The sequence below is a fragment of the Salvelinus fontinalis genome, chromosome 24, assembly GCF_029448725.1.
Source record: "Salvelinus fontinalis isolate EN_2023a chromosome 24, ASM2944872v1, whole genome shotgun sequence".
In the NCBI taxonomy this organism is placed as follows: Eukaryota; Metazoa; Chordata; class Actinopteri; order Salmoniformes; family Salmonidae; genus Salvelinus; species Salvelinus fontinalis.
Window position 1 is genome coordinate 12028376 of NC_074688.1, and position 22762 is coordinate 12051137.

General features: G+C 42.3%; 1 protein-coding gene and 1 long non-coding RNA gene across 2 annotated transcripts; both read right to left on the reverse strand.

Moving 5' to 3' along the window:
- Window positions 1–11402: 11402 nt before the first annotated feature.
- Window positions 11403–12458, reverse strand: LOC129821680 (periaxin-like). Its single transcript, XM_055879272.1, has 3 exons — window positions 12453–12458; window positions 12045–12164; window positions 11403–11615 (listed from the first exon to the last, which is right to left on the reverse strand). Exons 1-3 carry the CDS (start codon window positions 12456–12458, stop codon window positions 11403–11405), a joined length of 339 nt encoding a protein of 112 aa, XP_055735247.1.
- Window positions 12459–13373: 915 nt separating this feature from the next.
- On the reverse strand, window positions 13374–22198 carry LOC129821925 (uncharacterized). The gene is made up of 3 exons (XR_008754429.1): window positions 22066–22198; window positions 13523–13578; window positions 13374–13403 (listed from the first exon to the last, which is right to left on the reverse strand). It is a non-coding gene; the product is annotated as an uncharacterized LOC129821925 (long non-coding RNA).
- Between the last annotated feature and the right edge of the window lie 564 nt (window positions 22199–22762).

The window sequence follows — 22762 nt, forward strand, 5'->3', positions numbered from 1 at the left end:
TTGTACTTGTATCTGCCCCATGGTCCCCAGTTTGAGATGCTCCAATATCAAAGTCTATATCTGGTATTTTGGGGGATTTGATTCCAAGATGAGGTAATGTGAATTCATTCTCGGTGCTGGCATCTGTGCCAGTTGGCTCGGCAGAGCCTTGTTTACTCTTCAGCCCCACAGGCATTTGAAACTTGATACCCAGTTTGTCTTCTTGTTGTCCACTGTTGATCTGTGCTCCTCCTTGGCCTGTTACTGAAGGATCTGAGATCTCCACATTAGGGAGTTTGAATTTTGGCAATTTGGCACTAATCTCTGGACCATGAGGTTCACCCTCTTGGCTGGCTCCTTTGGATACTGAGAAGCCCACATCTGGGAGGAAGATGTTTGGCAACACAGAACCACCTGCCTCCGCATCTGCCTCCGCATCTGCCTCCACATCTGCACTTTTGCCAAGCTTTGTCTTCTTAATCATAAATCTACCACTGACCCCTTCATTGTCTTTCTCAGTCTTCTTTGTGGCTGCATCTAATGCTTGATCTCCAGTGTTCTTCATTTTTGGCATTCCAATTTTGAATTTGGTGCCTTTGACTTTTGGCCCCTTAACTTTGGTACCAGAAGTTTTAAGGTCTAAGTCAGGCAACTCTATTCTTTTTCTGTCTTTCTTTCCCTCAACTTTGTGGAAGCCTATATCCAGCTCCAGATTTCCTTTTGGGCACTCTATGTCTATTGTTGGCATTTTGATATTCATCTTATGATCTCGCTTTGAATGTGAACCAGTTTTGTCTGAACTTGTCTCATGAACCTCATCTCCATGGTTGGGTTTTCCAACATTCATGTCCAAATCAAGGTCGGGGGTTGTAAACTTTGGTAAACCAATCGAAGGCATTTGAATCTTTCCTTCTCCCTCAACGTTGGGCTGTTTGATTTCAGCATCAATGTCAGCAGATTTTCCCTTTGGCAATGTAATATCTATCTTTGGCAGTTTGATTTCTGGCATCTTATATCTTCCACCCTCACCTTCAATTTCAAATTCAGGTGCATTAACATCTCTAGTTTTTCCTTTTGGAAGTGATATGTCTACCTTTGGCATTTTCATATGTGGCATCTCGAATTTTCCTCCTTCGACTTCCATTTCTGGTGCTCTAATTTCTCCAGACTTTCCTTTCGGAAGTGACATGTCTACCTTTGGCATTTTCATATGTGGCATCTCGAATTTTCCTCCTTCGACTTCCATTTCTGGTGCTCTAATTTCTCCAGACTTTCCTTTCGGAAGTGATATGTCTACCTTTGGCATTTTCATATGTGGCATCTCGAATTTTCCTCCTTCGACTTCCATTTCTGGTGCTCTAATTTCTCCAGACTTTCCTTTCGGAAGTGATATGTCTACCTTTGGCATTTTCATATGTGGCATCTCGAATTTTCCTCCTTCGACTTCCATTTCTGGTGCTCTAATTTCTCCAGACTTTCCTTTTGGAAGTGATATGTCTACCTTTGGCATTTTGAATTTTCCTCCCTCTGCCTGAATTTCCATGTCTGGTGCTTTAATCTCTCCAGTTTTTCCTTTGGGAAGTGATATATCAATGTTTGGCATTTTCATATGTGGTATCTTGAATTTTCCTCCTTCCATTTCTGGTGCACTGATTTCTCCAGACTTTCCCTTCGGAAGTGATAAGTCTACCTTTGGCATTTTTATATGTGGCATCTTGAATTTTCCTCCATTACCCTCAATTTCCAAATTAGGTTCATGAACAACACCAGTTTTTCCTTTTGGAAGTGATAAACCAATATTTGGCATTTTAATATGTGGCATTGTGAATTTTCCTCCCTCTCCATGAATGTCCATCTCTGGTCCTTCAATTTCTCCACCTTGTCCTTTAGGAAGTGATATATCAATGTTTGGCATTTTCATATGTGGCATCTCGAATTTTCCTCCTTCCATTTCCATTTCTGGTCCTTCAATTTCTCCAGACTTTCCCTTCGTAAGTGATAAGTCTACCTTTGGCATTTTCATATGTGGCATCTTGTATTTTCCTCCATCTCCCTCATTTTCCAAATAAGGTTCATTAACATAACCAGCTTTTCCTTTTGGAAGTGATATATCAACATTTGGCATTTTCATATGTGGCATCTTAAATTTTCCTCCCCCTCCTTCAATTTCCATGTCTGGTCCTTCAATTTCTACACTTTTTCCTTTTGGAAGTGATATATCAACATTTGGCATTTTCATATGTGGCATCTTGAATTTTCTACCTCCTCTTTCAATTTCCATGTCTGGTCCTTCAATCTCTCCAGTTTTTCCCTTTGGAAGTGATATATCAACATTTGGCATTTTCATATGTGGCATCTTAAATTTTCCTCCCCCTCCTTCAATTTCCATGTCTGGTCTTTCAATTTCTACACTTTTTCCTTTTGGAAGTGATATATCAACATTTGGCATTTTCATATGTGGCATCTTACATTTTCCTCCCCCTCCTTCAATTTCCATGTCTGGTCCTTCAATTTCTACACCTTTTCCTTTTGGAAGTGATATATCAACATTTGGCATTTTCATATGTGGCATCTTGAATTTTCTACCTCCTCTTTCAATTTCCATGTCTGGTCCTTCAATCTCTCCAGTTTTTCCTTTTGGAAGTGATATATCAACATTTGGCATTTTCATATATGGCATCTTACATTTTCCTCCCCCTCCTTCAATTTCCATGTCTGGTCCTTCAATCTCTCCAGTTTTTCCTTTTGGAAGTGATATATCAACATTTGGCATTTTCATATATGGCATCTTAAATTTTCCTCCCCCTCCTTCAATTTCCATGTCTGGTCCTTCAATTTCTACACTTTTTCCTTTTGGAAGTGATATATCAACATTTGGCATTTTCATATGTGGCATCTTAAATTTTCCTCCCCCTCCTTCAATTTCCATGTCTGGTCCTTCAATTTCTACACTTTTTCCTTTTGGAAGTGATATATCAACATTTGGCATTTTCATATGTGGCATCTTACATTTTCCTCCTCCTCTTTCCATTTCTGGTGCACTGATGTCTCCAGACTTTCCCTTCAGGAGTGATAAGTCTACCTTTGGCATTTGAATTTGTGGCATCTTGAATTTTCCTCCCTCTCCATGAATTTCCATTTCTGGTCCTTCAATGTCTCCAGTTTTTCCTTTTGGAAGTGATATATCAACATTTGGCATTTTCATCTTGAATGTTCCTCCTCCTCCTTCCATTTCAATTTCTGGTGCACTGATGTCTCCAGACTTTTCCTTCGGAATTGATAAGTCTACCTTTGGTATTTTCATATGTGGCATCTTGAATTTTCCTCCCTCTCCCGGAATTTCCATGTCTGGTCCTTCAATCCCTCCACTTGTTCCTTTGGGAAGTGATATAGTAATATTTGGCATTTTCATATGTGGCATCTTAAATTTTCCACCTTCTCCCTCAAAGTCCAGTACAGGTGCCTTAACATCTCCAGTTTTTCCTTTTGGAAGTGATATGTCTACCTTTGGCATTTTCATATGTGGCATCTTACATTTCCCACCCCCTCCTTCAATTTCCATTTGTGGTCCTTCAAGGTCTCCACTTTTTCCTTTCGGAAGTGATATATCAATATTTGGCATTTTCAGATGTGGCATTTTGAAATTTCCACCCCCTCCTTCAATTTCCATCTTTGGCCCTTCAATCCCTCCACTTTTTCCTTTGGGAAGTGATATATCAAAATTTTGCATTTCCATATGTGGCTTCCTGAATTTTCCACATTCTCCTTCAATTTCCACCGTGGATACATCAATTTCTCCATGTTTTACTTTTGGAAGTGATATGTCTACCTTTGGCATTTTAATGCCAGGCATCTTGAATCTTCCACCCCCTCCCTCAATTTTCACTTTGGATGCATCAATGTCACCAGTTTTTCCTATTGGACGTGATAAATCTATATCAGGCATTTTGATGTTTGGCATTTTAAATTTGCCTCCCTCCCCGTCAATGTTTGTTTCATGCTTGACTTTAGGCAGAGTTACATCAAGATCAATATGGGGGGCTGATACATCAATAGTTGGCATTTTAGGGATTTTCAGGTTTCCTTCATAACCAATGATGTCAGCCTCAGATACATCTGGGATTAACATTTCTTGCTCAGATGTCTTGGCAGCTGGCAAGGATATCTCCACTGATGGCATTTTAACCTTTCCTTTGGCATCTAGTTCAGCACGGGGCCCACTCCTGTCAAAGTCTGTCTCCTTTGAGCCAAACCCTGGCATGGAGAACTTGGGCATTTTGATTGTAACCTCAGGTGCATGAAAGCCACCTTTCCCTTCCATTCCACTATCCATTGAGACATCTATCTCTCCCTCTGGTAGTTTACCTTTAGGAGATGACTTCTTAAACTTTGGGAATTTTAGTCTATATTTTCTATTTGTTTTGTCTGCTGGATGTTCTACACTGATCCCTGGCTTTGGAATGTCAACTTTCCCCTTTTTTGTCTTGATTTCCACATCAGGGCTGGCTATTGATACATCTTTCTTAGATATTCCAAAAGTTGGCATTTTCATTTTGGGCTTCTTTAGTTGACCTTTTATTTGTTCATCTCCGCCTATTTCCACTGATGCTGGTCTGACCTCACCATCCACTTGTGGGGGGCTGATATCAATATCACCCTCTGTGCCATATCCTTCCAGGTTAACATCTCCACTAGACTTTCTACCAAATTTAGGGAGAGAAAATCTTGGCATTTTGAGAGAGACATCTGGCATGTCAAAACTTGCCCCAGAGTATGGCCTACCACCCTCTGCTTTTAGTAGCTCCATCTCTTCCCTATCATCTCCTTTAGCTTTTGACAGCCCAAAGTCTAAGTCAACCTTCGGTGCAGATATGTCTACCGTTGGCAGTTTAACAGTTGGTAACTTGACTCCACTCCTACCCTCTGCTTCAATTTTGGGCATTTCAAACTTCCCACCTTTGACTTCAAGGCCTTCTTTGACATCACCCTCTGGGTGCTTCATCTTTGGTAGTGACACATCAAACTTGGGCATTTGAAACTTTCCTCCTTTTCCAGAATGTCCTTCTATGTCAGTTTCTCCCTCTGCTTTTCCTTTTGGGAGTGAAATATCAATCTTTGGCATTTCAAACTTTCCACCTTTGGCTTCGGGGCCTTCTACTTTGACTTCACCTTCAGGCAACTTCATTTTTGGAAGGGAAATGTCAATTGAGGGCATGTGAAACTTCCCCCCTTTGCCACCATGCCCCTCAACCTCAATATCTCTTTCAGTTTTCCCTTTGGGAAGAGAAATGTCAATGTTAGGCATATGTATTTTGCTGCCTTTGCCTTCCGGTCCCTCTAGTTTGATGTCACCCTCTGGGAGCTTCATCTTTGGTAGTGATACATCAAACTTGGGCGTATGAAACTTTCCTCCTTTTCCAGAATGTCCTATGTCAGTTTCTCCCTCTTCTTTTCCTTTTGGAAGTGAAATATCAATAGTTGGAATTTCAAACTTTCCACCTTTGGCTTTGGGGCCTTCTACTTTGACTTCACCCTCAGGTAACTTCATTTTTGGAAGAGAAATGTCAAGTGAGGGCATGTGAAACCTTCTCCCTTTACCACCATGCCCCTCAACCTCAATATCCTTTTCTGCCTTCACCTCTGGAAGAGAAATGTCAATGTTAGTCATATGTATTTTACTGCCTTTCACTTCTGGACCCTCTAATTTAATGTCACCATCTTTTGACTTCATTTTTGGTAAGGATATGTCGAATGTGGGCATGTGAAACTTTCCTTTTTTCTCCGAATGTCCTTCAATGTCTATTTCCCCTTCTGTTTTTCCTTTTGAAAGTGAAATATCAATCGTTGGCATTTCAATCTTTCCACCTTTGGCTTCAGGGCCTTCTACTTTGACTTCACCTTCAGGCAACTTCATTTTTGGAAGGGAAATGTCAATTGAGGGCATGTGAAACTTCCCCCCTTTGCCACCATGCCCCTCAACCTCAATATCTCTTTCAGTTTTCCCTTTGGGAAGAGAAATGTCAATGTTAGGCATATGTATTTTGCTGTCTTTGCCTTCCGGTCCCTCTAGTTTGATGTCACCCTCTGGGAGCTTCATCTTTGGTAGTGATACATCAAACTTGGGCGTATGAAACTTTCCTCCTTTTCCAGAATGTCCTATGTCAGTTTCTCCCTCTTCTTTTCCTTTTGGAAGTGAAATATCAATTGTTGGAATTTCAAACTTTCCACCTTTGGCTTCGGGGCCTTCTACTTTGACCCCACCCTCAGGTAACTTCATTTTTGGAAGAGAAATGTCAAGTGAGGGCATGTGAAACCTTCTCCCTTTACCACCATGCCCCTCAACCTCAATATCCTTTTCTGCCTTCACCTCTGGAAGAGAAATGTCAATGTTAGTCATATGTATTTTACTGCCTTTCACTTCTGGACCCTCTAATTTAATGTCACCATCTTTTGACTTCATTTTTGGTAAGGATATGTCGAATGTGGGCATGTGAAACTTTCCTTTTTTCTCAGAATGTTCTTCAATGTCTATTTCCCCTTCTGTTTTTCCTTTTGAAAGTGAAATATCAATCGTTGGCATTTCAAACTTTCCACCTTTCACCTCAGGGCCTTCTAGGCTGACTTCTGCATCTGGTGTCTTCATTTTTGGAAGTGATATATCCAATGTTGGCATTTGGAACTTGCCTCCTATTCCAGAATGTCCTTCAGTGTCAATCTCACCCTTTCCCTTGGGAAGGGAAAAGTCAATTGTTGGCATATGAAATCGTCCTCCTTTACCAGAATATCCTTCAATGTCAATTTCCTCCTCCATTTGTCCTTTGGGAAGTGAAATATCAGTCTTTGGCATTTCAAACTTTCCACCTTTGGCTTCAAGTCCTTCTACTTTGACTTCACCTTCAGGCAACTTCATTTTTGGAAGGGAAATGTCAATTGAGGGCATGTGAAACTTCCCCCCTTTGCCACCATGCCCCTCAACCTCAATATCTCTTTCAGTTTTCCCTTTGGGAAGAGAAATGTCAATGTTAGGCATATGTATTTTGCTGCCTTTGCCTTCCGGTCCCTCTAGTTTGATGTCACCCTCTGGGAGCTTCATCTTTGGTAGTGATACATCAAACTTGGGCGTATGAAACTTTCCTCCTTTTCCAGAATGTCCTATGTCAGTTTCTCCCTCTTCTTTTCCTTTTGGAAGTGAAATATCAATAGTTGGAATTTCAAACTTTCCACCTTTGGCTTTGGGGCCTTCTACTTTGACTTCACCCTCAGGTAACTTCATTTTTGGAAGAGAAATGTCAAGTGAGGGCATGTGAAACTTTCTCCCTTTACCTCCATGCCCCTCAACCTCAATATCCCTTTCTGCCTTCACCTCTGGAAGAGAAATGTCAATGTTAGTCATATGTATTTTACTGCCTTTCACTTCTGGACACTCTAATTTAATGTCACCATCTTTTGACTTCATTTTTGGTAAGGATATGTCGAATGTGGGCATGTGAAACTTTCCTTTTTTCTCCGAATGTCCTTCAATGTCTATTTCCCCTTCTGTTTTTCCTTTTGAAAGTGAAATATCAATCGTTGGCATTTCAATCTTTCCACCTTTGGTATCAGGGCCTTCTACTTTGACTTCACCTTCAGGCAACTTCATTTTTGGAAGGGAAATGTCAATTGAGGGCATGTGAAACTTCCCCCCTTTGCCACCATGCCCCTCAACCTCAATATCTCCTTCAGTTTTCCCTTTGGGAAGAGAAATGTCAATGTTAGGCATATGTATTTTGCTGCCTTTGCCTTCCGGTCCCTCTAGTTTGATGTCACCCTCTGGGAGCTTCATTTTTGGTAGCGATACATCAAACTTGGGCATTTGGAACTTTCCTCCTTTTCCAGAATGTCCTTCAGTTTCAATCTCATCCTTTCCCTTGGGAAGGGAATAGTCCATTGTGGGCATATGAAACTTCCCTCCTTTGACACCCGGTCCTTCTAAACTGACATATTCATCTAGTGACTTCCTTTTTGGAAGGGAAACGTTGAATGTAGGCATATGAAATCGTCCTCCTTTTCCAGAATGTCCTTCAATGTCAATTTCTCCCTCCATTTTTCCTTTGGGAAGTGAAATATCAGTCGATGGCATTTCAATCTTTACCTCTTTGGCTTCGGGGCCTTCTACTTTGACTTCACCTTCAGGCAACTTCATTTTTGGAAGGGAAATGTCAATTGAGGGCATGTGAAACTTGTCCCCTTTGATTGCATGTTCCTTAGCCTCTCCTTCCATTTTTCCTTTTGGAAGAGAAATGTTCATCGTTGGCATATTAATGTTCCCCCCTTTGACTTCAGGGCCTTCTAGGCTGACTTCACCATCTGGTGTCTTCATTTTTGGTGATATATCAAATGCTGGCATTTGAAACTTTCCTCCTTTGATTTCTGGTCCTTCTAAAAGGATATCTGCTTTTGGAGACTTCATTTTTGGAAGGGAAATGTCAGAATCTCCTTCAACTTTGATGTCACCTTCCGCTTTTACTTTTGGTAGTGAAATGTCAATTGTAGGCATGTGAAACGTACCTCCTTTGACTTCAGGTCCCTCTGTGTTGACCTTACCCTCTGGTGACTTAAATTTCGGGAAAGAAATGCCAAATTTGGGCATTTTAAACTTTCCCCCTTTACTGACATGGCCTTCAATGTTAACTTCTCCCGCTGTTATGCCTTTTGGAAGGGAAACATCAATATTTGTTATCTCAACCTTTCCCCCTTTGATTTCAGGGCCTTTTACTTTGGCTTTACCCTCTGGTAACTTCACTTTCGGAGGAGAAATATCAAGTGAAGGCATGTGAAACTTCCCGCCTTTAGATGCGTCTCCAACACTGATGTCACCTTCTGTTTTTCCTTTTGGAAGTGAACAATCTATAATGGGCATATGAAATGGGCTGCCTTTCACATCAGATCCTTCTATTTTCATGTCACCCTCTGGTGACTTTATTTTTGGAAGTGAGACATCAAATGGGGACATTTGAAACTTCCCTCTTTTTCCAGATTTTCCCTCAATGTCAATTTCGCTTTTTCCTCTGGGAAGTGAAATGTCTACTTGTGGCATGTGGAACTTTCCTCCTTTTACATCAGGCCCTTCTACATCGACTTCTGTTCCTGACGACCTCATTTTTGGAGGAGAAATATCAATTATGGGCGTTTTGAGCCTTCCTTCTTTTCCTACATTTGAATCAATACTGACTTCACCCTCTGCTTTTCCTCTGGCAAGGGAAATATCAAGTGTGGGCATTTCAAACTTTCCCCCTTTCAATTCAGGTCCCTCTAAACTAGCATTGCCCTTCATTTTAGGAAGAGAAACGTCACATGAGGGCATTTTGAACTTGCCTCCTTTTCCAGAATGTCCCCCAATGTTAATTTTCCCCTCTGTTTTTCCTTTAGGGAGAGATATGTCAGTATAGGGCATTTGAATTTTGCCACCCTTCACTTCAGGTACTTCTACATTCATTTCTCTGTCTGTTGACTTGATTTTTGGTAGAGAATTGTCAAATGTGGGCATCTGAAATGTACCTCCTTTTCCTAAATATCCTTCAATGTGCACCTCACCCCCTGCTTTACCTTTTGGGCGTAAAATGTCAACTTTTGGCATGTTGAACTCCCCTTTGACTCCAGGCCCCTCTATATTCATGTCCTCCTCTGAAGACTTGAATTTTGGAAGAGAAACATCGAAAGTTGGCATTTTGAACTTGCCTCCTTTTCCAATGTGTCCTTCCACATCAACATTTGCTTCTCCTGATGTCATCTTTGGCAGTGAAATGTCAACAGCTGGTAGGCTCATTTTTCCACCCTTTTCTGAACCTTCAATATCCATATCGGATGATCCAATCTTTGGTAGTGAGATGTCAGTTTTTGGCATGGATATATTTGGCCCTTTAAAAAAGGGTCCCTCTATCTCGTCTGGCACTCTACGCCGGGTGTCCAGCTGCAGATCGATGTTGGGTGCAGAGATGTCAATAGCTGGCATTTTAATGCCAGACACTCCTGTTGACCCTTCAACTCCTTCAGCTAAACCTTTTGCTTTTATCTCACCATCAATTTCATCAGAGTGACAGGCTGAGGGGAGTCCTAATGAAAGCTCTACCTCTCGGTGCATGAACTTTGACCCCTCCTTGACTTTCACTTCTGGTTTCTGTAGGTTGACTTCCTTGTTTCCAGATGGCAAACTGAATTCCACTGAGGGTGGTGTGAATTTGACATCAGGAGGTTTCAGCTCCAGAGACCCTGCAGACAAGGCAGTGTCCGATGTTATCTTTTTTGTTTTAGGGAAATGAATTCCGAACCTGTGGCCCTTTCCTTTAACTTTGACTTTAGCTCCAGGCACATCTGGCAGGGAGACATCTGCCTGTCCCTTTGGTTGCGTCATGTCAACTTCTCCTCTAGCCGCCTCAGCACCCTTCGCTTTCATCCTGGGACACCTTATCATCCTCTTCTTCCTGCCAGTGGCGACTACTCCTCCATGCTGCTCAGTTCCCTCTGCCTTCCCATCCTTCCTCAGCTTGAACTTGGGGAAGGCAAACTCCACATCAACAGGGTTGAGCTCCACCTTGGAAGGTGATCCCTCCATCTCCAACTCTGCTCCAGTGCTCCCTTTCTTGTTTTCCTTCAGCCTTTTCAATCCAAAACGTCCTCCCCTCTTTTTCTTCGCTTTGAAAAGTTTGATGCTCTTGACACTCTGCAACAGATATGCAAGTATGAGTTAGGTGGACATGAGCCTGATGAATCTGGAATAACCAGTTGTATATCTCAATGTCAAATTGGCAATTACAAATACTATCATAGCCGTACCATTTTCTGCATCTTGGTTTTGGGTCCTTTCAGTTCCAAGCTAGTGGCGCCAGGGTGCATGGTGACATCAGCACCAGCGATGGTCCTCTTCAGGAAAAAGGAGACTTTATAAGGCTCCGCACACTGCAAGATCTTCAGGGCATCCTCATACTTCACATTGTCAAAGTAGACTCTTGCACTGAGCAACTGATCTCCTGCAAGGACACCAATCAACCAGACCAAAGTTAATATGCACACAGCACAAATGAGATAAAGAGAACAGGGGGAAATATTGAAGTCTTATAGTTGTGGTTTGCTTTTGACAATCAAAGGAAGGATATGAAAGGGCATGGCATTTTGATGTTTACATTTTATTTGCACAAGATAATGTACAGTATGCACGTCAGAACAGGTGATTGATCAATGACATTACATGCAATAAATTACACAGTATACTTAATGGAAGTTATACAAGGAAGGGATACAGATGGGGAGAAAGAAGATGATTTCAACATTGCATTTTTTCAGTTATTTCTAAGTATGGAATGAATTTATGTTTGAATAGTTTACTGTTTAACATTCTAATTCTAATTCTAATTCTATCTATTAAACTAGTCCATAACTACTTTAACTCAGCTGTGTCTCATGGCTTTATATTCATGCAACTCTAATTTCCCCGTCCAGTTACCTTGCTGGAGGCTAAGATGCTTTGCTGCAGTGGAGTCTTTAAGGACGTCCTTAATGAAGATGCCTCGCTCCCCTCCACCTGTGACACTGTAGCCACTGGCGCCGGCCTCAGCCTCTGTCTCCATCACAACCTCCACCACCTCAGATGCAGTCTCATCCTGTAAAGACACACCAGAGGAGATGGTTTCCTCACAAATCTATTGTCATGTTGTGTTGCTACCATGCTTTTTTATGTTTTGCTGCCATGCTTGTTGTCTTGGGTCTCTCTTTATGTAGTGTTGTGGTATCTCTCTTGTCGTGATGTGTGTTTTGTCCTATATTTGTATTTTATTTTTTATTGTTAATCCCAGCCCCCGTCCCCGCAGGAGGCCTTTTGCCTCCTGGTTGGCCGTCATTGTAAATAAGAATTTGTTTTTAACTGACTTGCCTCGTTAAATAAAGGTTACATTAAAATAAATAATAATAAATAAAATAAAAGTCTCTTGTCTTCAAATGTAAACAGTAGAATGGCATGTGATTCTGAGCGTTTTCTAGGCCTGTGTAAATGTTACTGTTTCATGAGTGTTAGTTGTTTCTTGTCTCTTTACCACTGCTTGGACCTCTGAGGAATCCATCTCTGCTTGGGCCAAACGAGACGACTCTTTCAGGTGGCTTCTCTTCAGACTCAGCACCTGTTTCAGCTCTGCATGCAGTTTCTCTTTCTGAACCTAAACGGAAGGAAGCATTGTATCTGTGTTGATGGCTCAGTTGATTGGACCATGATAGTAACGGTAATAGTTCCGTCATGGGTTCAAATCCTGCATGGGCCACATACAATATATGTTATTGTGTGTTAATTGTAAGATACAAGTATTTGGCAGGTAAATAACTTTGTAAGCATAGGGGATTGAAACCCAATGAACTTTGTGTATGTGTGTGTGCTTGCGCCAACTGAATTAGCCAATGAATGCTTTGGGATATGGAGAGAAAATACCTATTAGGGATTGACAGAATACCTTCATTATAGCCACACTCATTATGAGATTAGAGACATTATTTCTCTCATCACACAGGCTTTGACCTACTCCATAAACTCTGTGTTAGCTGCAGCCCTGACCCCAACCTCACTGACTGAAGTACAATGACACAAAACATGCTGAGGTCATTCTATCCCCCCGGTCGCTTCTCTCAACATAAACAAACATTCATTTAGCCAAGCTCAGCAGAGATGACACTTTTTCATACAGCAGGTGGCAGGGCACAGTGGCAACAACAATTGACCTCTTGTGTTAGCACACCTCAAAATATGCACAGGTGTTGGGGACTAGAGGACATGTCGCAAACATTATTATGATGCATAATACTGTGGTCAATTCTGAAAGGGTTCAAACGTATTTTTAATAGGATATACGAGTGACATGAAAATATTATACACCAGTAAGTGCTTGTCCATAAACACACAATATATTGTTTGCTTTCCTTATTTATATTTAGACCCCTCCCATGTACTTCATTCCGAGTATCAGCTCCTCCCCTCAGACACTATAGGATCCCTACATGTAAGCTGAACAGGTCTAAGCACTCCTTCATTCCCATGTCTATCATAAAATGAGCTGGGTTAGTACGCCACGGACAGAATGTGAGGGAAATGTGCAATATGTATTATGTATGTGAAGTGTACAACGTGCATGACAGGGGTAACATGCAATGTATGTATTATGCTGAGTGTGTAATGTACAGTGTCTATTTTGTATACAGCAGAACTGTGTGTCTAAGACCATTTTTTCGGCTCTTTTTCTTTCCTATCCTATCCTTCCCTGGCTTGAGTGTGTTAGGATATCCAAACAGTCTCCACTCACCACTCTCTCTGGGCTCTCCTGGTCCTCTGGGGAGGCACTGTGGTGAGGGTTGGCGTGGGGGGCGGTGGGAGGCCTGTCCGAAGGGGGAGACTGCCTTTTGTCTTTCACCTGGCTCAGTAGAGGAGATACCAAGTTCAACAGGTCAGTACACAGCACTGCAGTACACCACCTCAGATATGGCAAATAGCATGTCTGGAACAAGGGAAAGCCAGATAGTGGCTACTCACGGCTGGTTCTCTGGCCTGGGTAAATACATGACTTTCTTCCAATTCTCTGTCAGAGTCTGCAAACAGAAGGAGATTGTGTCAATGTTGGCGTGTGATGCACAGACAGAGGGCAAAACTCAACCAGACTATAACACCACATAGATATCATCAACGGCTTTACTTTGTCTGTTTTGACCCCACTGCTACATTGGCATGGCATAATGTCATGGATACAGTACATGGATACACACATGCATATACTGTAAGATTATACCTTCTCTATTTTATCGTTTTTTCGCTTGACATGATTTAGTGACCGGCCAGGCTACGGTGCATTGCTATGGCACTCTTGGAATTATTTCCATGGTTTTGCATATCACTGCACCACCCACCCTAGCCCCTCAATAGCCCTCTACTTATAGGCAGGAGGCACTTGACTTTTCTGCTGGTCCCCAGCAATGTCATGCATGTCCTACCCTTTTTGGTTTCATGTGATGTCTTTTTGATCAGTCTTGGCATGTGTGTTTATGCGTGTGTGTGTGTGTGTTTTTGTCAAGGGGGGGATCCAGTACTCAGTGTCAGCGTATTTCTCATGCCTCTGTCGGGGGTGTCAGAGTGTCGGGTATCTCAGCCGGTCACGAGAAGAATTACAGACATTCAGAGTGCTCCTGTCCAGGATGGCTAAACGTCGTGAAAGCAGGGACACCCGCCCTGGATAGTATGCTTCATGAGTACTGGACATTGCAGTAAGAAGGCTGTTACGTATCTGATCTATTATGATCTGTATAATGTTAATACCGGTATCAAGAAATAACTAAATGGCTGTAACTTCTCGACATAGCTAAATTAAAACAAACTTTTGAGCTGATTTAAAAACATGAAATACTTAGAGCTTGCATCCATAATATCCAGGTAAAGCAGAGTTCAAATTAGACCGTGACATTTGGGGAGGTCTCTATTTTTTTCATGCGACCTCCTACTGTATGTGCGCATGAGCTTGACATTTTTTGATGGGCCTAATCGTAAAGACGTCATTTAGCGTACAAATTGTATTACCTTTTAATGTGGCATGAACACACGAGCACAACCAGTCAGCATGTGTTCATCTGATTGTCAAACAAATCACTTCGAAAGTAGGCTACCTGCGCATGTTTGTCCACTCTAAAATGATTCCAGCATCCAAACAGTGCACTGTTCACATTGTCATTTTTTAAACCATGACACAGGGGTGGGGGTGTTTGTTTAATTTGGAATATGTCACGACTTCCGCCGAAGTTGGTCCCTCTCCTTGTTCGGGCGGCGTTCAGCGGTCGAAGTCGCCGACCTTCGAGCCATCGTTGATCCTCTTTTCATTTTCCTTTGGTTTTGTCTTGTCTTGTATCACACCTGGTTCCAATCCCATTCATTATATGTGGTGCATTTAACCCTATGTTCCCCCTCATGTCCTTGTCGGTGATTGTTTGTTTGTAAGCTTTGTGCAAGATATGTTCTGGTGTGCGGCAGGTTTTGTACCCACTGGTATTATTTTGTATATTTTGGTTTTCGGAGTTCTTGAGCACTTATTAAACTGCTCCGTTTTATACCAAGTTCGATCTCCTGCGCCTGACAATGGTTCAATTATAATTATTTAGAGACACCTTGCCCCCCCCCCCCCCCCCCCCACACCGTAAATGTGTATGAGTGAAAGAAGCAGCTGGACCAGAGTGCTCCCTGCTCCGCACAGTGAGTGCTCCACATAGGTCAGACCACTTTCTTTATATAGATCCAGCTCTCTCTGACCCACATCTGCAGGCTTACTACTGACTGATCTATACGGCATGGATCCCTTCCAGTCAGCTTAGAGGGACCTGCAGACTACAGTCCAACACAGCAAAACAACCTAACCTCCAATCTGGCAACCCATCTGTTTCATTTCACATTATGGGATTGGTGTTCTGTGGTAAATGAAAGGGTTTCGAATTAACATTGGAGAAGGACACGGTACTGTCTGTGTACGTCTGTTCTCATGATATGTTCGCCGGTCAGATGTGGTGTCCTCAATGTTCTCAATGTCTTTTTAAATGCATTGGTCCTATACCTTGAGACATTGCACCTAATTCATCAAGCAGGTTCACAGGATTAGGTTTTCCTCTATTAGATTTGGTAATGAAGTAACAGACCTTGACTTGGTGGTCAGCTATTTGCTTCTAGGAAATGGGAAAGGACAAGACAGTTCACTAACATTCTCCCTACATCAAACAGCCTGATCCCAGTCTGAGCCGGGTATCAGTCAGGACCCTAGTTAGAAATGGGATAAGAATGGGATATTGTGACGTGTGGCTTTGTTTTTGGCGGATTGCACAACAACAACAACAACAACGCCAGATTAATGAAAGTGATATGAGCTATCTAATCTCCAATTAAGCAATATCTAATTCAATTATAATTGGAATATGTCTCTATTTGGCTATACTGTGGAGTGGTTATGAAGTCAGGTTTCTGCACAACGGAACACATAGACCTACCCTTTTCCATCGTAGTGTTTGATACTGGAATTGTCTTTCTGAATAAGAGTATTGTTCAAGGCAAAGAACTACAAGCAAATAGAACAAACAACCAGATCTAGAGAGGTCTCAGGGACATGCTTTCAGCAGTGGAGACCAGGCTGTTTCACTCACAGCGTGCCAACAAATACACAGCGTGTGTACTACCATGTAGTAGAAAATGGGCCTAATATATTCACCTTATGAATATTTAAAAGTCCCCACATACAGTAAACATAGCTTTGATAGGAAGAGCTGTGTGTCTTGTTTGCTCTGTTTATATTTTTCAGCAGTTGAATCCTAAGGACTTCCAGGTCAGTCACTTTGGACACTGATTTGGCTAGTCATCTAGACACCATGGCCAAATACTAATGGAATTCTGCAGAGGATAAATTGTGTTTGTTTTTTCTATCATTTGGAAAGTTACAGTAGTTGGGTTAGCAACTAGGCAACTAAAAGAGCATCCTCTAAAGTTACAAAAAATAATAATTTCCCTTGGACTGAAAACGTTGGAGAGTCATCTACAGTAACCGTCACATTGACAGTCTACCACAAGTTACCCCATATGTACAGCCATAGTATGTAGTATTAAGACACACACTTAGCAGCTACAGACCTGCTGTGTGGAGAAAGCTAACCTGATTGGTGCTAATTCAATGAGTGTCATGAGACCCAGGGTGAAGAGAAAGGACCCTTTGTTGTCAATAATATTCCGGTAATAAGTTGACGTGCAAATACAAATAGCATCAAGATTTACAGAGAAAAAGTGGTTAGTTTGTGTACAACTCAGGGATAAAGTTAATTCTAAAGCTATTGGATTTGAAAAACTGTTTATTCAAACAGTTCAATGGCGGGGCACATTATGATTCATGAATAGACCTCCTAAAACTGCTACATATAGATTTTAGTGTTACCAAATACCCACATCTGTTTTCGTCAGTTATTGATCTCTACTTTCCCACGAAGATGAACTACTTCTACTAGAGGGAACCTATGCCAGCTTGAGTTGTGGTGAAAAGATCTCAAATCTATTCCCCCAGCTGTGTACAAAACAAACCCACGTTAGACTCCACAATCTTAACTGCTGGATGTTGTCAATTCCCTGTTTATCAGGCCAATGAAGGGAAAGCCCTACTCGGCATAGCTGGCATTCCCAGAAATGTCAGAGACTTTAAATCATACAGATTATTTGGGGTAAAAGAAAACCCACTCCGGGACACGTTTGAACGTCTAAAACAAAACAGAAAGTATGTAGAAATTATAATGGAACTATACGTTTTCAAATAACTGCGCTTTTTCTGGCCCGCAAATTGCTATAACGAACAGATCGGTCCAGAGAAAAATTTGAGCTGTCCTCCGCTGAATTTTGAAATGTGACCCTCGAGCCAAAATGATGGCCTACTCCTGCTTTAAACTGATCATTTGGACCCAACTGTGCTACTGTTATCCCATAAGGTTCACAAATATACCTCAGATACAATATCCTATTTAAAAACTGTACATTATGAAACAAGAGACGTCTATAATTAATTGTGGTATATTCTATTCTTCCTAACAGTTGCCTTGGACTGTAAATAGGTCAGTATGTGGACAGAATCAGGTTTCAGTGTCTGTGTGACTTGTGAATATATCAAATCAAATGTTATTGGTCACATACACATGGTTAGCAGATGTTAATGCGAGTATAGCGAAATGCTTTTGCTTCTAGTTCCAACAGTGCAGTAATATCTAACAAGTAATCTAACAATTCCCCAACAACTACCTAATAATTGCGACATTCTTGTGACATTGGGTGCTGTAGGTGTCATGGAGGGCAGGTAGTTTGCCCCCGGTGATGCGTTGTGCAGACCACACCACCCTCGGGAGAGCCTTGCGGTTGAGGGCGGTGCAGTTGCCGCTTGGAGGGTACTATGGTGTTGAATGCTGAGCTGTAGTCAATGAACAGCATTCTTACATAGGTATTATTTTTGTCAAGATGGGATAGGGCAGTGTGCAGTGTGATGGCGATTGCGTCATCTGTGGACCTGTTGGGGCGGTATGCAAACTGAAGTGGGTCTAGGGTGCCCGGTAAGGTGGCGGTGATATGATCCTTGACTAGCCTCTCGAAGCACTCAATGATGACAGAAGTGAGGACTAAGGGGTGGTAGTAATTTAGTTCAGTTATCTTTGCCTTCTTGGGGAGAGGACCAATGGTAGCCATCTTGAAGCATGTGGGGACAACAGACTGGGATAGGGAGCGATTGAATATGTCCGTAAACACACCAGCCAGCTGGTCTGCGCATGCTCTGAGGACGCGGCTATGGATTTTGAGGGTTAACACTTTTAAATGTTTTACTCATGTCAGCCATGGAGAAGGAGAGGGGGAGGGTGCAGTCTTTGTTTGCGAGCCGCGACGGTGGCACTGTATTATGCTCAAAGCTGACGAAGAAGGTGTTTAGTTTGTCTGGAAACGTGACGTCGGTGTCCGTGACGTGGCTGTTTTTGTTTTTGTAGTCCGTGATTTCCTGTAGACCCTGCCACATACGTCTCGTGTCTGAGCCGTTGAATTGCGACTCCACCTTGTCCCTATATTTTGCTTGTTTGATTGCCTTGTGGAGGGAATAACTACACTGTTTATGTTCAGCCATAATTCCAGACCTCTTTCCATGGTTAAATGCGGTGGATCGCGCTTTCAGTTTTGCGTGAATGCTGCCATCCATCCACGGTTTCTGGTTACGGTAGGTTTTAATCGTCACATTGGGTGACTTCTTTATAAACGCACTCACCGAGTCAGCGTATAGGTCAATGTTGTTCTCTGAGACTGACCGGAACATATTCCAGTCCACGTGATCAAAACAGTCTTGAAGGGTGGCTTCCGATTGGTCAGACCAGCGTTGAATGGTTCTAGTCACTGGTACATCCTGTTTGAGTTTCTGCCTATAAGAAGATACGAACAAGATGGTGTCGTGGTCGGATTTGCCAAAGGAAGGGCGGGGGAGGGCTTTGTATGCACCGCGGAAGTTAGAGTAGCAGTGGTTGAGAGTATTAGCCCTGCGTGTCGTGCAATCAATATGCTGATAGAATTTAGGAATCCTTGTTCTCAAATTTGCTTTGTTAAAATTCCCAGCTACAATAAATGCAGCCTCAGGATATATGGTTTCCAGTTTACATAGAGTCCAGTGAAGTACCTTGAGGGCCGTCTTGATGTCTGCTTGAGAGGGAATGTACACAGCTGTGACGATATCTGACGAGAATTCTCTTGGTAGGTAAAATGGCCGGCATTTGACTGTAAGGAATTCTAGGTCGGGTGAGCAGAAGGACTTGAGTTCCTATATGTTGTCATGATTACACCATGAGTTGTTAATCATAAAGCATACACCCTCGCCCTTCCTCTTCCCAGAGAGGTGTTTATCTCTGTAGGTGCGATGCATGGAGAAGCCGGGTGGATGAATCGATTCCGACAACATATCCAGAGAGAGCCATGTTTCTGTCTCTGATGTCTCTCTGGAAGGGAACTCTTGCTCAAATTTCGTCTACCTGGTTGTCAAGAAAACTGGAGTAGTTGGCGAGTAGTATACTCGGGAGCGGTGAATGATGTGCACGTCTACGAAGCCTGACCAGGATGCCGATCCGTCTGCCCCTTCTGCGGTGCCGTTATTTTGGGTTGGCTACTGGGATTAGATCCATTGTCCTGGGTCGTGGTCCAAACAGAGGATCCGCTTCAGGAAAGTCGTATTCCTGGTCGTAATGTTGGTAAATTGACATTGCTCAACTAAGATTGAACTGAATATGGGATTGAACTGAATATGGGATTATATGGGATTGTTTTAGCCAGTCACACTTATAAAGGCTCCTCATCCAGAGATCTGTCTTTGAAGAGGACTATGGGAACTGAAGATTAGAGATAGAGAGGGTCTTCTTGTCCTTTGAAAGCTCAGATGGAAAAATGAGCCACATCCTGAGGCGGACAGGAAATGCCTCTTTATAAACAGGAAACTGAGATATTTTGTGAGATAAATACTCAACAAGGAGGCCAAGACACAAACAACCATCCTTCTCCAATGATAATGTCAAATACAGAACTGTTGGGTGATAAATAACTGTATTTAAAGCACTGACATTAATCTTAAATCCAGCTTTTATCTATGTATTTTGATGGCAGTTTCCCTGTGTCAAACTGTGTTTCCTTCTGAGTTTCCCCAGCTTCCTCCAAATCGCCCAACCGCCTCTTGACCCTGCTACTTCCTCGTCTACTACCGACCCACACCACTGTTCAAGAAACCTGTCGCTAGGAAACTGTCATAATTAGTTTTCTTATTCACATTAATTCATACTAACTCTGTCACACTACCTTACAGCTCAAACAGAATAGGATTCCTGTGATATTATACACTGGTATCCTACACTTTCCCAGTAAATAAAAAGTCCCATAAACGCTCATATTTACATAAAAATCACTCTTGAGATATATCTATAACCCTCTGGCTTGTCTGAATCCACAGTATTGTATGGGGTCAGATACAGTCTCCCTATTTCAGACTGGATTTGGGGAGGGTTAGCTGCTTGCATTACACTCCGCTACGCAGTGGCATAAACATCTATCTATAGTATGTCAACAACATTCATAACAGGTCCCTGCAGTGACGATAACTCCAGAGCAGACTGTCCCCCCCACCCCCGTGGATGGTGCTGGTATCCCATTAACACGTTTGACCCCCCAGTCCTCAGAGGAATGGCAGGGGGATCACACACACAGACATTCAACACATGCCATCAAAGGGAGGAGAGGGCTATGGGAACACACACAGTTCAAAATCAGATAGGAGTTGTTACCGAACATTCTAACAAGCAGCTATGTAAGTTGTTACATTCATTGGCTGAGATAGATTTAAATGTTACCTTAACGTTTTTAAGGTTTTTAAACCTTAAGATGGTTTTTAAATGGCTACATAAAAAGATTCCCAACGCACACATTAACATCTCTTAAATGACCAACACATTCACATTTTTCCAAGGCAAACAATCACTAGCCTGAGAACCAGAGGGAGGAAAAATTACTTGAAAATAACTTTTAGATGATACTTCTACATAATACTTATATGCCTGTTACTGTCATTCAAACCTTAACTCTGGGCGGGTCTTGCCCACCATAGCGGGTTTACCATTCTACCCAACTTGCCATGGCATACCAAACTATTGGGCTGGGGAGCAACACTCAGATCCTGTGACAGGCAGGTTGCAGCTGTGTTTGAAACAATCGCGTGCTGCTACTCCCTCATCAATAATCTTTGCAAGCAGGAACAGCAGCAGACAGCAGCAATCCACAACGACTATGCTGAGCATATTGCATGGTAACGTAGCCCTATGCTATCAACAATACAAGTGGCGTTTGTCCTTCTATACGGCCTGTGCACTTATCCAACAAATAATAGCTATGTTATCAATACCTAGCAATGTGCAGTCTCCAAACTTCAGTCTATGCTGCACAACACAGTTAGACAAATGTTTTTAATAAAATAATGAGGGGGGGGGGGAAGAACATTCTCAAACAACAATGCAGATAACTAGATGAATAGATATGACATAAACAAGACTAAAGTATATTACCACCAGTGAACTTGATTCCATTCTGCACTATGTACAAACAGTTGAACAGCCATAACACAAGAGTTTAAAAAAGTCCTGCCACTATCCTAACCTCAGATACATGTAACACCACACCTACCCACTGCAACTGCTTTTTGTTCTATCTTGCTCTGTCTGTATGCTACGTCTTGCTTGTCCTATGTTGCTCTGCGTGTGCTCACCGTTCAATGATTGTTTATATTGTAATTGTTTTTAATAACCTGCCCAGGGACTGCGGTTGAAAATTAGCCAGCTGGCTAAAACCGGCACTTTTACTGAAACATTGATTAATGTGCACTGTCCCTGTAAAAATTTAATTAAATAAACTAAACAATCCCACTCTTACACATGTACTGTCCACAAACTCTCAGATCTAAGAAGTCACAATGAGTCAGATCTAAGACAATTCCACTGTAGTGAGATTGAGACTAATCCTACCTGGTTGATACCGCTGTCACAGTGTGCTACCTCCCTGGGTAGAGGTGAGAGATTCACCTGGTAGAAGATCTGAAATCACACACTGTTCTCTGTCAAACTCTCACTCACTCCCTCTCTCTTGATCACCCTGTTACCAGCCAGCCTGTCCCTTCACTGAAACCTCAGTTGGGAAATCTGGACAAGCCCCATGGCATCTCTAGGTGGGACGTAACAAGACTAATGATTGGACGAGGGCAAGGGGATGCCCCCATATTAGGAAGGTGAGGGGCAGGACTGTCAAGATAGGGGGGAGGAGGAAGGGGCAAAAACTTTGACAGGACTTAGTCAGATTGTCATGAGCTTTCTTCTGCTGCATATTTGAGAAATTGACTGGAGACCACTCTTCTTCAGCGACATGTAAACTACCTGCCTGGCTGGCTGCTGGTGACATTGTTTAAATTCCCTGAGGAGTCAAACAAAGTGGAGGAATAACAAAAGGAATTATCTGCAGATCTGGGATAGCGGAGCTAATGTTGTGTGGCTATTTTTATCCCTCGAGATCAAAAGAAGAACAGGCCTGGGGTCTTAATTTAGAGAAAGTGTGACTCTTCTGGGGAGAGCAGCTGTTGTTGTGAGCTTAACACTGAGTGTACTGTGTGTATTGATGGCCTGTTATCGACTACCCTGCTTGCAGAGCTGAGGTAGTCAAAGTGAGTGC

Coding starts and splice junctions, on each gene's coding strand:
- LOC129821680 (XM_055879272.1), bottom strand. Junction 11,616..12,044: donor CCTCAGAGGTCCAAGCAGTG/GTAAAGAGACAA, acceptor GTGTCTTTACAG/GATGAGACTGCATCTGAGGT.